The 16,472-nt window shown below is 42.7% G+C and overlaps 1 protein-coding gene across 4 annotated transcripts in view; it reads left to right on the top strand.

Annotated features, from left to right (window-relative positions):
• The first annotated feature begins 1,073 nt into the window (after positions 1 to 1,073).
• Positions 1,074 to 16,472, top strand: part of LOC115166351 (serine/threonine-protein kinase WNK2) — a 119,045-nt gene continuing 103,646 nt past the window's right edge. For all 4 annotated transcript variants that reach the window (XM_029720272.1, XM_029720271.1, XM_029720270.1 and 1 more), the window contains exons 1-2: positions 1,074 to 1,345; positions 2,124 to 2,918. In XM_029720272.1, the coding sequence (XP_029576132.1) occupies positions 2,283 to 2,918 (636 nt within the window). In that variant the 5' untranslated portion in view covers positions 1,074 to 1,345; positions 2,124 to 2,282. The remainder of the gene's footprint in view (positions 1,346 to 2,123; positions 2,919 to 16,472) is intronic.

The raw sequence follows: 16,472 nt of genomic DNA, 5'->3' as shown, positions 1-16,472 counted from the left end.
CCATAACGGACCCTCCACCTCCAAATCGATCCCACTTTAGAGTACAGGCCTCGGTGTAACGCTCATTCCTTTGACGATAAACGCAAATCCGACCATCACACCCGGTGAGACAAAACCGCGACTCGTCAGTGAAGAGCACTTTTTGCCAGTCCTGTCTGGTAAAGCGACGGTGGGTTTGTGCCCATAGGCAACGTTGTCGCCGGTGATGTCTGGTGAGAACCTGCCTTTACAACAGGCCTACAAGCCCTCAGTCCAGCCTCTCTCAGCCTATTGCAGACAGCTGAGCACTGATGGAGGGATTGTGCATTCCTGGTGTAACTCAGGCAGTTGTTGTTGCCATCCTGTACCTGGTGTGATGTTCGGATGGACTGATCCTGTGCAGGTGTTGTTACACGTGGTCTGCCACTGCGAGGACGATCAGCTGTCCGTCCTGTCTCCCTGTAGCGCTGTCTTAGGCGTCTCATAGTAAACGTAGCAATTTATTGCCCTGGCCACATCTGCAATCCTCATGCCTCCTTACAGCATGCCTAAGGCACATTCACGCAGATGAGCAGGGACCCTGGGCATCTTTCTTTTGGTGTTTTTCAGAGTCAGTAGAAAGGCCTCTTTAGTGTCCTAAGTTTTCATAACAGTGACCTTAGTTGCCTACCGTCTGTAAGCTGTTAGGGTCTTAATGACCGTTCCACAGTTGCATGTTCATTAATTGTTTATGGTTCATTGAACAAGCATGGGAAAGTGTTTAAACCCTTTACAATGAAGATCTGTGAAGTTATTTGGATTTTTACGAATTATCTTTGAAAGACAGGGTCCTGAAAAAGGGACGTTTCTTTTTTTGCTGAGTTTAGTTAATTTAGCTGTCTTCAATCAAATGTATAGCCCTGTCATACACCTCAATAAATTGAAAGAAGTAGGCTAGTATAGGGTTTTGAACAACTGCCGTAGCCTATATGCCTATTTCGTGTATCTTTTCGGGACTATATTATTTCAAGCAAATGGGCTGGGTCAACACGTCTCCCCTCCTCTGTTGTCACGTAGCAGGAGGTCCAGTCGTTACTAGGGGCGTGGAATCAATGTGTAAAAAAGGGGACCTCGCAGTTGGATACATTGTGGGACGCGAAACGTTGGCAATTTAATGCTGAGAATATTCACCTGGACATTCAATCAGCATTACAACACTACGTTGAAGGTTCACCGCCTCTGAAAGCCGTATGAGACACTCGCGCCGGTAACCTGCAGAAAGCTCAGCAGCAGGGGAAGCTCCCACCACATCGGATGAGACAGCCTGCATAGCCGCTAGTCATTTGGCGGCAACAGGGCTATATAAGACGTAGGCGAGGGATGCAAGGTTGGTGATATTCCGTCCGAAATGGCAACAGTTTTCTCGTTTATGATTTATTAGCTACAGCTCGGACCCATGGGGCGAAAATAAGCAAATATGTATAGACCGATAAAAATAAAATCTGCACTCTCGTCGTTGTTTGTCGGACGGAGCTAGCGTCATCAGCCAGCTTCCAGTCATTTCTAGATGGGATACCGCTTTTGTCAAATATGTTTCTTTCATTTTAGATAACCCTTGCCTAACTTTAATCTAATTATCCTAACCTGCTGCGTAGTGCGTAAGTTCTCCTAAACCTGCTACGAGCATGTAACGTTACAAGTCAACTTTGACAAGCTGTATCCTAGATAAATCCCAGCTTCTACGCCTGCTCGAAATGTACATAAGCAGCTACAGACAAGCTACCACGAATATTTTTGAAATATTGGAGTGGGAGCTAGTTATTAGCTTTTTTTATGGGTAGTTGGATAAAGTTGTCACTTCATTAACTCCCTCGCTGACGCGAATCTCGACATTAAATTGATGTGCACCTGCTAAATCAGTACTATAGCTAAATGTGTACGTTCATTAGCTAAATAGCTAGCAAACTGGCTACACCTATTCAGCTATTTTTTTTTTTAGTGTTAACCATTTGTTTTTAATTTCTCAACTTTGCTTGCTTATGACAGGAAGCGGAAACCAAGCTGGTTTAGCTAGTTAACATACCAAATGTGTTGCGAAATGCAAGGCCAAGTCAATGCTTTCATCCACTCCTTTTAAAATATTTGAACTATTTGCTTTCGTTTAGATTGGATGTGCAGACTGACATCGTTCCTTTGATACCCCCATGCTGGAGAATTGGGTAACCGAGCGGGTGCTGCAGGTCTTCCATCCCCACTCCACCTTAGTGTCCGGAACAACCGTATTCATCATCTAGAAACGTCAGTGATTCAAAAGTGAAATTGCCATGGAATCGGGTACCGAGCACGATGGCTTTAAATATCCATCTGTTCCCAATTCACAATGTGATCTCAACATAAATATTTATGAGACCATCAGTGACGGAAATGTCAATAATATGGGCACTTCGACAGTCGTGAGAAGTGGGAGCGACCCAAGTTCGTATCCTCCATCGAATTATCAGCTGATCGTACGTCAAAGATTCATCAGGAGAAGTTTGTGGTTCTCGGACTCGGATGAACAGGCCTTTGAGGTGCCAGAATGTGACAACAGCAGTAAAATCCTCAACATAAACCTGCGCACGATAGTTGACAGGACACGGGGAGCTTGGTCAGGGCCACAGGAGGGCTCCAGCACCGAGAGTCAAGGGGGGCAGAAAGACAGCGCAACAGAGAGTGCCAGCGCTGATGAGAAGGAGAAAGCAGGGGATACATTGAACGTTGCATCCACCGACGGCAGTAAAAATGCTATCAGAACTGCCAGCGACGAGAACGAGGAAGAGGCCGAAATGAAAGCTGTTTCCACATCCCCTGGGGGACGGTTTCTGAAGTTTGATATTGAGCTCGGGAGAGGGTCCTTCAAGACTGTCTATAAAGGTCTGGATACCGACACATGGGTGGAAGTTGCCTGGTGTGAACTTCAGGTAAGATGCAGCACCTTTTTTTTGACCAGAAAGTATCCAGCAGTTTGTTGTGGATAAGAAGGCTTATTCGACCTGCTCAATCTTTTTTATGGTGATGTAAAGTTTAATTTAGACAACTGTAAAATGGGGAAACAATTATGCATGTTCCTATCAAGACTTAAGTCTGATTTCCCCTGAAGGCCTATTATGAATTATTAATGACTATCATCAAATATTAATAGGAATTAGGAATATTAAGTATCAACATGCCTCAAGGCTTTGTCTTCTGACCTTTTACAAATCCCAGCTATCTCTTGGAATGTGTGTGGGTCCTCCTGGATCTCTCTGATGGGTGTCATACTGGACTGGTCGGTTTCAATGAATGATTTCAATTAGAGGGCTGATGCATGATGGCGCTTACAGGAAGTCCTCTCTCTTATGCAGTCAGCAAGCGTTCACACTTCATGACAGCATAATGGGAGCTGTCAATCAGCTAGACTATAGGGAATCCATTAAATTATAAATATTATTAAATATTATTAAATGGTTTACTATAGCATTGACACGCTACCAATAATACAATGCATTTGGAGAGTATTCAAAACCCTTGACTTTTTCCTAATCCCCCCCCCCCCCCATAAAATAAGAAATCACATTTACGTACTGTACCAGTTGAAAGTTTGGACACACCTACTCATTCCAGGGTTTTTCTTAATTTTTTTTACTATTTTCTACATTGTAGATTAATAGTGAAGGCATCAACACTATGCAATAACACATGGAATCATGTAGTAAACAAAAAAGTATTAAACAAATCAAAATACATTTGAGATTCTTCAAAGTAGCAACCCTTTGCCTTGATGACAGCTTTGTTGATGTACCTTTGGCAGCAATTACAGCCTCGTGTCTTCTCCTGGGTATGACTCTACAATCTTGGCACACCTGTATTTTGGGAGTTTCTCCAATTGTTCTCTGCAGATCCTCTCAAGCTCTGTCAGGTTGGATGGGGAGTGTCGCTGCACAGCTATTTTCGGGTCTCTCCAGAGATGTTCATGTCCGGGCTCTGGCTCCACTCAAGGACATTCAGAGACTTGTCCCGAAGCCACTCCTGTGTTGTCTTGGCTGTGTGCTTAGGGTCGTTGTCCTGTTGGAATGTGAACCTTCACCCCAGTCTGAGGTCCTGAGCGATCTGGAGCAGGTTTTCATCAGGGATCTCTCTGTACTTTTCTCCGTTCATCTTTCCCTCGATCCTGACTAGTCTCCCAGTCCCTGGTGCTGAAAAATATCTCCACAGCATGTTGCTGCCACCACCATGCTTTGCTGTAGGGATGCTGCCAGGTTTCCTCAGGCCAAATAGTTAATTCTTGGTTTCATCAGACCAGAGAATCTTGTTTCTCATGGTCTGAGAGTCCTTTAGGGGCCTTTTGGCAAACTCCAAGTGGACTGTTGTGCCTTTTACTGAGGAGTGGCTTCCATCTGGCCATTACCATAAAGGCCTGATTGGTGCAGTGCTGCAGAGAGGGTTGTCCTGGAAAGTTCTCCCATCTTCACAGAGGAACTCGGTCACTCTGACAATCAGATTCTTGGTAACCTCCCTGACCAAGGCCCTTCTCCCTCAATTGCTCAATTTGGCCGGGCGGCCAGCTCTAGGAAGAGTCTTGGTGGATCCAAACTTCTTCCATTTAAGAATGATGGAGGTCACTGTGTTCTTGGACCTTCAATGCTGCAGAAATGAAATAGACAGGTGTGTGTGTCTTTCCAAATCATGTCCAATCAATTGAATTTACCACAGGTGGACTCCAATCAAGTTGTAGAAGCATGATCAATGGAAACAGGATACACCTAAGCTCAATTTCATGTCTCATATCAAAGGGTCTGAATACTTATGCAAATAAGCTATTGCTGTTTTATTTTTAATACATTTGCAAAAAGGTCTAAACCTGTTTTCGATTTGTCATTATGGGGTATTGTGTGTAGATTGAGGAGAACCAATTTATTTCATCCATTTAGAATAAGGCTGTAATGTAACAATGTGGAAAAGGTCAAGGGGTCTGAATACTTTCTGAATGCACTGTAGGTCAGCAATTTTGAGTTACCACACTTAGTCCCATTTTGTTTCCGTAAGAACCTACCTGTTGTAAGTGTTAATCACAATTTTGGACCACGCATGGGGTATTAACTAATTATTTCCAAAGTCTGCAGCGCAGGATTATCAATCCCTCTCGCTCCCTGGAAGCTTAGGCTTAAAGGAACGGCAGCTAGTAAGCATGACTGGGCTCCTCATGGACCTAGTGTCATTAGTGCAGACACAAACAAACGAACCCATATGACAATACATAGGTAATCAAGCACACAGGCACATTGTGATGACAATGTCATACAACATTAACAAATAATAATTCCCTGACCTTTTCACAATATTGGGCTATAGCAGTCAAACAGTGTAGTTTAGGGCAGGGTGTCTGTTTTGACCCAGCAGTAAGACAGTGGGTCGTGAGAAGTAAACGCCCCCACTGTGCAACAGGAGGGCTGCTGACAGGAAGCAGCTGATGCATGCTGGTAGTGGTGTGGTGGCCCTGTGGCCTCGATAAAGCTCTGTCAGCTCAGGGTGCTGCGGCTGCCTGTTAGGTCACTGTGTGTGTGTGTGCGAGAGGATGAAATGATGTTGCTTGCTTACCTCATGAGTGGTAGGTAGCCTAGCGGTTAGAGCGTTGGGCCAGTAACCGAAAGGTCACTGGTTGGAATACCTGAGCCAACAAGGTTAAAAATCTGTCTGTGCCCTTGAGCAAGGCACTTAACCCTCATTTGCTCCTGGGTTGCTATACTACAATTGCAGGCTGACCCTATAAAACAACACATTTCACTGCACCTATCTGTGGCCATAAACAAAAAAAAATGTTTTCATGAAAAGTTATCCTGGTAGTGAGTCTCAGGAGTGGCGGTGTATGTTCAACTGCTTGGAGCTGAGCGACAGATTAATCTTTTCACAGTGATGAGGATGTCGTACGTGATAATGGAATAGAGGAAATCCAATCTCTCCTCCAACAAGCAGAGTATGACCCATAATTGGACACAGGATGAGGAGAGGACTTGGAATTGAATCATTCATTCTATTGCCTACTTCCCCCATAGACACATGCAGACACTCCCTCTAGTGGACAGTTGTTTGCTTCAATAACAATCAATCACCATTCAACAGGTCATTTTCCGATGACCATTTTCGCCCCCCCATTGCTCTCTATGAAGGCCTATTGGGCTGTAGATTTTAACAGTATAAAAAAAGAGTGAAAATGTATGCACTCACTACTGTAAGTCGCTCTGGATATTAGCGTCTGCTAAACAACAAATGTCAAACGGATTGTTCCTTCCAATTGGCATGGTTAACAAATGCTACCTTGATCAATGGTTTTCACAAGTGCTGATGCTGCCTGGTTCTTCTCTAGCCCCATCGATTGAGTCACATGTTGGTGCTTTTAGTAATTGATTAGAAATGGTAAAATGTTTACTGTTGTATACCACTATCGGGTTGGTCAATAAGTAAGTGGTCAGGTGTAACTCCCTGTGGTTTTGCTAACTGTTCAGGTAGTAGAGTGGACTGGCTCCTTATATTCAACTGTGAATTTGACAAAATAGCAGCCTGTCTGTTCGTGCTTCAGTCACCGTACTTTGGACGTTGTTGTTGCTCTGGCTAACACTGGCTTTGCGCATCGTTATGTCCATGATGGCAGAATCATAATGTCTGGAATTCATATGATTAGCTATGAGATTTGATATGCATCCTATCCATAGTTTGCACCTCCGTCACTCGGTCGCGTCATGCCATTGTTATGAACCTTCTCAATCTGCCCTCTGCCGGCAAAGCCATAGTGGTGATGGCCTCTGTCCAGAATGACTGGGTTTAACTACTATTTAGTCTAAATTACACCATAGTGCCTGGAAATACAATGGCATTGCTAAAGTAGTAAGATATTTAGTAGGAAACCACTGCCAGCATTATGTGGTCATATTTACTTTAGACAGATGACAATGTTGTCATTAGTGAGCAAAGTTTGTCAAAAATGGCTAGCAATGCTGACGTTAGCTAGTTAAAATCCAGTGGCCTCCCCTCAATCTTAGCTAGCTAGCTAACGTTATACTGCATCTAAAGTCAATCTGGAAACATCAAAATTATGATAAGGTTTTCCATGAATAGGACTTAATTTAGGTGTGTGTAACTTAATTACATCTAGGGCTGTGACGGTCATGGAATTTTGGATGACGGTAATTGGCCAGCCAAATGACCACGGTCTCCGTTTTATATTAGACATATCAATAATTAGAGGTAATTACTTCCCTCAATAACGATATAAAAACATTTAGATACATTTCCTATAATGTCGATATAGAATAATTAGGTACAGCAGTCCATTTCACCTCTGACGCAGCAGGAACGTGTGGAGAAGTGACAATATGCACCTGGAGAGGTATACGCCCACTAAAAATCACTTAGCACCTCGAGTGATGGAGTAGCCACTATTAACCACGAAAAATGAGTAATGTAGGCAAAAACAGGGGCAGTGATCGCCATGGAGAAGGAGCAGCTTCCAATGAATAAATTATTGATAAAAAGGGTTCAACTGTTTGTTATTTGGAAATGGTTTGGCTTTTTGAAGTCCGACAAAGAGCAGAGCAATGTTCAGTGCAATAGTGCTGTAGACCGGTGGATACCAAGTCTGGTAATACGACAAACCTTTTTCACCATCTGTTGCAAAATCACTCTTTGGAACATGCAGGAAGTTTGAGTTTGCGCCACGGTATTGATAAACATCCCTCAAGCACCAGCCAATCTAGGGATGTTCGCCGGAAGCAGTCAATACTGACGGCGTTTATTCCCTACGAGCAAACATCAAAAAGACAGACATTACAAATGCTATTATGCATTGAATTTAAGGACATGCTACCAATTAGCACAGTCGAAAAGGAAGGTTTCAAGAGGCTTATCAATTTAATTGACCCCAGGTACGTGCTCCCTGGCCGCAAACATTTCTCACACCGCACTGCCTAAACTATATTTGACGTATTTTGCTACTACTACCGATCTGTGGTCTAGTCGCACATCAGAGCCTTATATTAGCCTCACTATCCACTATATTGACAGAGTGGAATCTTCAAAATAAATGCCTTCAAACATCATACTTTCCTGATGACCGCACGGGTGACGCTTAAGACAGTATAGCAGAGGGGCTCATTGACGCTCTCGCCTCCTGGGGACTCAGTCAAGACAGACAGGTCTGCATTACAACGGATAGTGGTGCGAACGTGGTGAAGGCTGCTCAAATCAACAAATAGATCTGACTGCAATGTCTGCACTTGGCCATTGGTAAGTTACCTTGTCAATTATGTATATTGAAGTGATTAGTTAGATTAACCTACATTTACATATTTGTTTTTCATCAACTCATTAAGTTAAATATTACATTTTGTACATAACTAAATGGATTGTGATTTTAACATTTTATTAAAATCTTTTGATTTCTCTTAGTGGGTAGAGACAAACGGGTAGATCAAGCAATTGGAGTGTGTAAGAAAGTGGTAGGTGCCTTTTCCTATTAATGGAAAAAGAGACCTGGCAGTTGCTCAAAAAGAACACAACCTACCACAGCACAAGTTGGTGACAGAGTTGCCTACCAGGGGGGATCACGTCAAAAGATGGTGGAAAGAGTACTAGAGCAGGAGAAAGCCATTTCACAGGTCTTGTCCAGTGACAAGAAGAACCGGCACTTAGCTCCCACCCATACAGATATACAGTTGAAGTCGAAAATTTACATGCACCTTAGCCAAATACATTTAAACTCAGTTTTTCACAATTTCTGACATTTACTCTTAGTAAAAATTCCCTGTCTTAGGTTAGTATGATCTTTGTCCCCATGTGTAGTTGCAAATCGTAGTCTGGCTTTTTTTATGGCGGTTTTGGAGCAGTGTCTTCTTCCTTACTGAGCGGCCTTTCAGGTTATGTCGATATAAGACTCGTTTTACTGTGGATATAGATATTTTTGTACCTGTTTTTTCCAGCATCTTCACAAGGTCCTTTGCTGTTGTTCTGGAATTGATTTGCACTTTTCGCACCAATATACAGAATGGGTCTCCTTCCTGAGCGGTATGACGGCTGCGTGGTCCCATGGTGTTTATACTTGCGTACTATTGTTTATACAGATGAACATGGTACCTTAAGGCGTTTGGAAATTGCTCCCAAGGGTGAACCAGACATGTGGAGGTCTACAATTTTTTTTTTTCTGAGGTCTTGGCTGATTTCTTATGATTTTCCCATGAAGTCAAGCAAAGAGGCACGGAGTTTGAAGGTAGGCCTTGAAATGCATCCACAGGTACACCTCCAATTGACTCAAATTATGTCAATTAGCCTATCAGAAGCTTGTAAAGCCATGACATTTTCTGGAATTTTCCAAGCTGTTTAAAGGCACAGTCAACTTAGTATATGGCACAGCCTTCCCTGTAGCTCAGTTGGTAGAGCATGGTGTTTGCAACACCAGGGTTGTGGGTTCGATTCCCACGGGGGGCCAGCACAGAATTTTTTTTTAATGGTATGAAATTGTATGAAATGTATGCATTCACTACTGTAAGTCGCTCTGGATAAGAGCGTCTGCTAAATGACTAAAATGTAAATGTAAAAAATGTATGTGCACTTCTGACCCACTGGAATTGTGATACAGTGAAATAATCTGTCTGTAAACTAGAGGTCGACCGATTAATCGGAATGGCCGATTAATTAGGGCCGATTTCAAGTTTTCATAACAATCGGTATTTTTGGATGCCAATTTGGCCGATTTTTACTTTAATTATATATTTTAAAAAATTGCACCTTTTATTTAACTAGGGAAGTCAGTTGAGAACACATTCTTATTTTCAATGATGGCCTAGGAACGGTGGGTTAACCTCTCTAGGGTAGGTGGCACCAAATCGTCACACATTATGTTATACAATACATGCATGTTTTGTTCAATCAATTTCATATTTATATAAAAAACCAGCTTTTTACATTAGCATGTGACGTTCAGAACTAGCATACCCCCCCGCAAACTTCCGGCAAATTTACTAACAATTTACTAAATTACTCACGATAAACGTTCACAAAAAGCATAAATTATTTTAAGAATTATAGATACAGAACTCCTCTATGCACTCGATAAGTCCGATTTTAAAATAGCTTTTTGGTGAAAGCACATTTTGCAATATTCTAAGTAGATAGCCCGGCATCACAGGGCTAGCTATTTAGACACCCAGCAAGTTTAGCCTTCACCAAACTCCGATTTACTATTAGAAAAGTTTGATTACCTTTGGTGTTCTTCGTCAGAATGCACTCCCAGGACTTCTACTTCAATAACAAATGTTGGTTTGGTCCCAAATAATCCATAGTTATGTTCCAACAGCGGCGTTTTGTTCGTGCGTTCAAGACACTATCCGAATGGTAAATAAGGGTCACGCGCATTTCGTGACAAAAGATTTCTAAATATTTCATTACCGTACTTCGAAGCATGTCAACCGCTGTTTAAAATCAATTTTTATGCCATTTTTCTCGTAAAAAAGCGATAATATTCCAACCGGGAATCTGCAATTAGGTAAACAGACGAAAGAAAATAAAGCATGGGGTCGACTCGGGCACGCGCCTAAGCCCTTTGTCCTCTGATCGGCCACTTGTCAAAGGCGATAATGTGTTTCAGCCAGAGGCTGCCTCGATATCGTTCAGCTTTTTCCCGGGCTCTGAGAGCCTATGGGAGCCGTAGGAAGTGTCACGTTACAGCAAAGATCCTCAGTCTTCAATAAACAGAGGCAAGAAGAAAAACACCTTGTCAGACAGGCCACTTCCTGCATGAAATCTTCTCAGGTTTTTGCCTGCCATATGAGTTCTGTTATACTCAGACACCATTCAAACAGTTTTAGAAACTTTAGGGTGTTTTCTATCCAAAGCCAATAATTATATGCATATTCTAGTTACTGGGCAGGAGTAGTAACCAGATTAAATCGGGTACGTTTTTTTTATCCGGCCGTGTAAATACTGCCCCCTAGCCCTAACAAGATTTTTCGCTGGATGTTGATCCCGCATACGGGACGGAGCCCATCAAGATTATACTCGGACATCATTCAAACAGTTTTAGAAACTTTAGAGTGTTTTCTATCCAGATCTACCAATTATATGCATATCCTATCTTCTGGGCCTGAGTAGCAGGCAGTATACTTTGGGCACACTTTTCATCTGGATGTGAAAATAGCGCCCCCAAGCCAATTTTATAGGCAATGCTACCTAATACTAATTGAGTGTATGTAATCTTCTGACCCACTGGGAATGTGATGAAAGAAAGAAAAGCTGAAATCATTCTCTACTGTTATTCTGACATTTCACATTCTTAAAATAAGGTGGTGATCCTAACTGACCTAAAACAGGGATTTTTTATTTGGATTAAATGTCAGGAATTGTGGAAAACTGAGTTCAAATGTATTTGGCTGAGGTGTATGTAAACTTCTGACAGGGTCACCTAGAAATGTCCTTGTTTTCCATGAAAACATAGATGAAATGAGTTGCAGAATGAATAGGAAATATAGTCCAAGACGTTGACAAGGTTATAAATAATGATTTAAAAAAATAATTTGAAATAATAATTGTCCTTCAAACTTTTCTTTCGTCAAAGAATCCTCCATTTGCAGCAGTTACAGCCTTGCAGACCTTTGGCATTCTAGTTGTCAATTTGTTGAGGTAATCTGAAGAGTTTTCACCCCATACTTCCTGAAGCACCTCCCACAAGTTGGATTGGCTTGGTGGGCACTTCTTATGGTCAGGCTGCTCCCACAACAACTCAATAGGGTTGAGATCCGGTGACTGTGCTGGCCACTCCATTATAGACAGAATACCAGCTGACTGCTTCTTCCCTAAATAGTTCATGCGTAGTTTGGAGCTGTGCTTTGGGTCATTGTCATGTTGTAGGAGGAAATTGGCTCCAATTAAGCGCCTTCCACAGGGTATGGCATGGTGTTGCAAAATGGAGTGATAGCCTTCCTTCTTCAAGGATAGCCTTTCTTCTTTACCCTGTGCAAATCTCCCACTTTACCACCACCAAAGCACCCCCAGACCATCACATTGCCTCCACCATGCTTGACAGATGGCGTCAAGCACTCCTCCAGCATCTTAATTTTTTTCTGCGTCTCACGAATGTTCTTCTTTGTGATCCGAACACCTCAAACTTAGGTTTGTTTGTCCATAACACTTTTTTCCAACCTTCCTCTGTACAGTGTCTGTGTTCTTTTGCCCATATTAATCTTTCCTTTTTATTGGCCAGTCTGAGGTATTGCTTTTTCTTTTGCAACTCTGCCTAGAAGGCCTGCATCCCGGAGTTGCCTCTTCACTGTTGATGTTGAGACTGGTGTTTTGCGGTACTATTTAATGAAGCTGCCGGTTGTGGATTTGTGAGGCGTCTGTTTCTCAAACTAGACACTCTAATAGGGGCTGCAGGTAGGCTAGTGGTTAAAGGATTGGGCCAGTAACCGAAAGGTTGCTAGATCAAATCCCTGAGCTGACAAGGTAAAAATCTGTCGTTCTGCCCCTGAACAAGGCAGTTAACCCACTCACTGTTCCTAGGCAGTCATCGTAAAAAATAATTTGTTCATAACGGACTTGCCTAGTTAAAAAAAAAAGTTTTTACTTGTCCTCTTGCTCAGTTGTGCACCGGGGCCTCCCACTCTTTCTATTCTGGTTAGAGCCTGTTTTTGCTGTTCTGTGAAGGGAGTAGTACATAGCATTGTACGAGATCTTCAGTTTCTTGGCAATTTCTCACATGGAATAGCCTTCATTTCTCAGAACAAGAATAAACTTACAAGTTTCAGAAGAAAGGTCTTTGTTTCTGGCCATTTTGAGCCTGTAATCGAACCCTCAAATGCTGTTGCTCCAGATATTCAACTAGTCTAAAGAAGGACAGTTTTATTGCTTCTTTAATCAGGACAACAGTTTTCAGCTGTGCTAACATAATTGCAAAAGGGTTTTCTAATGACCAATTAGTCTTTTAAAATGATGAACTTGGATTAGCTAACACAACGTGCCATTGGAACACAGGAGTGATGGTTGCTGATAATGGGCCTCTGTATGCCTGTGTAGATATACCATTAAATATCTGCCATTTCCAGCTACAATAGTCATTTACTACATTAACAATGTCTACACTGTATTTCTGATCAATTTGATATTTTAATTGACCGATGTGCTTTTCTTTCAAAAACAAGGACATTTCTAAGTGACCCCAAACTTTTGAACGTGTGTGTACGTACGTGTCGTGTTTTGGACACACCATTAGTAGCTGTGTCCAAACATTTGACACCTGTGTTTCTCCTCGGCTCCTGACTGCATGTGCTGCCATAGAAATAGAATAAATAGAGCAGGTGTCCCCATTCAAATCAATGATGGCCTAAGGGAAAGGGGGATAACTAGTGAGTTGTACAACTGAATGCATTCAACTGAAATGTGTCTTCCGTATTCATCCCAACCTATGAATCAGAGTGGTGCGGGGGGCTGCCTTAATCGACATCCATGTCTTCGCCCCCCGGGGAACAACTGCCTTGCTCAGGGGCAGAGTGACAGATGTTCACCTTGTCAGGTCGGGGATTCGATCCAGCAACCTTTCAGTTACTGGCCCAAAGCTCTAACCAATAGGCTACCCAAAGACGCGAAGCAGGAAGTATACCTGTCAATATGTACTGTGATTTGTTAATTCAATTCAACTGACATTTCAAAAAATACATTCCATTTCTTGAGCCACATCAGTTAATATCATTTGAATGAACATTCTACATAGCCATGGAAATCATTGCATCACAATACCAGGCAGCCATGGACCCAGTTGGTATTCGATAGAGCGTAGCAACTCTGCCCACTTGTGGGAAAACAACCTGTGGTGACCTAGGTTGCCCCATTTGACTCACAGCAAAAAAAAAAACGTTTTTCTTGTCTGCTTGTTTTAATCAATTACAAAACTACATTTAAGAAAAGTACAACATCTCTGAAGATTACTTTTCAACATTGCCTGCTCCCTAGCGTTCTCAGTACTTAGAAAAACGTAATATTGTAGGGCTTCCCACATGCCCCTTTTCATGATGATGCTAGCAGCCACTTGAGTGAGCGCTAGCTAGCTACCGCATGGAACATTTAAGCTAGCCAAGACTAACCATGAAAACAGACTTGTACAGCTACAAGTAGTGAGTGGCGTTAGACTGTATTATACAAGTTAAATGTCTATCCTGTGATGAAATATTTTCCACACACATAGCTACGTGTAGCCTACTTGGACACCGGGACCCCACATTTCCCACGCTGAATAGTCTGAAGCAACAAGGTTGTTTTTTGACCTGGTTACATGTACACAGCTTTTCGGCATGTTTCGTTATTTCTGTAAAAAATATTAATTTTAAATCGACAACGAAGTTACCTCTTTTACAATAGGGGTCAATTGGAAAGAATGTTGGTTCTCATTTTGTTGGAGTGGTCAAGGGGAATTCCTTTTTACGTGAATACCGACCGGGACTATTGCGAGTATACCTAATGAGGTTACCAGTCAAATTGCCAGGGTTAGAGGTTCCAAGCCTGTTCTATTCATTGTGTTTCTATGTGTGCTGCTGCTGCATTGTGAGGGGTGTTGCCTAAGCAACCAAAGACTTGGAGCAACCAAGTTTCATCACGTCCTTAAGTCCATGTTACCACAGAAACAGATTTGACTGGATGAATGCTCAAACGCCCCGTCAGTCAGCTGTTCATTTCAAAACCGTTAGTTATACGGTAACTGTGCCATCACTAATTACATGTGAGATTTGAACATGGATCCACTTGGCTAATGGCTGTATTGCAGTACATCTGTGAGATTCAGCAGCATATACAGCGGGTGTGTACATTGTGTAGCAATGCTGTCTGCTGGGTACTAGGGATGAAAAATGCCCTGGTGGCCTGTAAAGGCTGTGATTTACAGCTCACTGTCTGAAGGTCCCATCCAAGCCTCTGAAGGAATTGCAGACTGCCCTTCCACCACCCCGATGCCTCATTCACACCCAACCGAAATCAGAGCGTGCACGTTTTGCCTTCAGCCGAACACATGGGTGGTGCCAGCCCTGTGGTGTTCAGTGGACTGTGGTGCTATGTGAACATTGCTGGAGCTTTTCTTGTTTAGCAGAGAAAGACTGAGAGGGGGATGTGTCTGTGATTTTCCACTGTTTCCCTCCCTCTGTTGGTTACGTGGCCTTTCTGCCTGGAAGTTTAATCTGGTCCCGTGGCCTCTCTCTCCCTGACTATCTCCTTGTTTTTTTCAAGCTTATCTCTCTCTTGCACTCAGCGTCTGCTTTTTTCTTTCTAAATTGAACAAAATATAAAAGCACCATGTAAAGTGTTGGTTTCATGAACTGAAATAAAATATCCTAGAAATGTTCCATATTCACAAAAAGCTTATTTCTCTAAAACATTGTTCACACATTTGTTTACATCCCTGTTAGTGAACATTTCTCCATGACAAAGATATGCCACACCTATCAGATGGATGGATTATCAAGATGCTGATTAAACAGCATGATCACTACATAGGTGTACATTGTGCTGGGGACAATAAAAGGCCACAATGAAATGTGCAGTTTTGTTACACAACACAATGCCACAGATGTCTTAAGTTTTGAGGGAGGATGCAGTTGGCATGCTGAATGCAGGAATGTCCACCAGAGCTGTTCCCATAATTGAATGCTCCTCTACCATAAGCCACCTCCAATGTTGTTTAATAGAATTTGACAGTACATCCAACTGGCCTCACAACCGCAGACCACGTGTAACCACACCAACCCAGGACCTCCATCTGGCTTCTTCACCTGCGGGATCATCTGAGACCAGCCACCCAGAGAGCTGATGAAAGATTTTTGCACAACTGAAAGATTTCTGCCAAAACTGTCAAACTGTCTTAGGGAAACTCCTCTGCGTGCTCGTCGTCCTCACTAAGGTCTTGACCTGACTGCAGTTTGGCATCGTAACTGACTTCAGTGAGCAAATGCTCACCTTCAGTGTGCAATGGCATGTTGGAGAAGTGTACTCTTCACGGATGAATCCTGGTTTCAACTGTACCGGGCTGACTGCGTGCATGGCGTTGTGGTTTGCTGATGTCAACGTTGTGAATAGAGTGCCCCTTGGTGGTGGGGTTATGGTATGGGCAGGCATAAGCTACGGACAACTAACACAATTGCATTTTATCAAGGACAATTTTAAGGCACGGAATCCGTGATGAGATCCTGAGGCCCATTGTCGTACCATTCTTCTGCCGCCATCACCTCATGTTTCAGCATAATGCACGGCACCATGTTGCAAGGATCTGTACACAGTTCCTGGAAGCTGAAAATGTCCCAGTTCTTCCATGGCCTACATACTCACCAGACATGTCACCCATTGAGCATGTTTGGGATGCTCTGGATCAACTTGGGCAACCCAGCGTGTTCCAGTTTCATAATAAAATACCAAAATATCCACCAACTTCGCACAGCCATTGAGGAGTGGGACAACATTCCACAGGCCACAAT

The sequence above is a fragment of the Salmo trutta genome, chromosome 28 (assembly GCF_901001165.1).
Source record: "Salmo trutta chromosome 28, fSalTru1.1, whole genome shotgun sequence".
Lineage (NCBI taxonomy): Eukaryota > Metazoa > Chordata > Actinopteri > Salmoniformes > Salmonidae > Salmo > Salmo trutta.
Note: the sequence above shows the minus strand (reverse complement) of the source record. Positions and strands in the feature narration are given on the sequence as shown.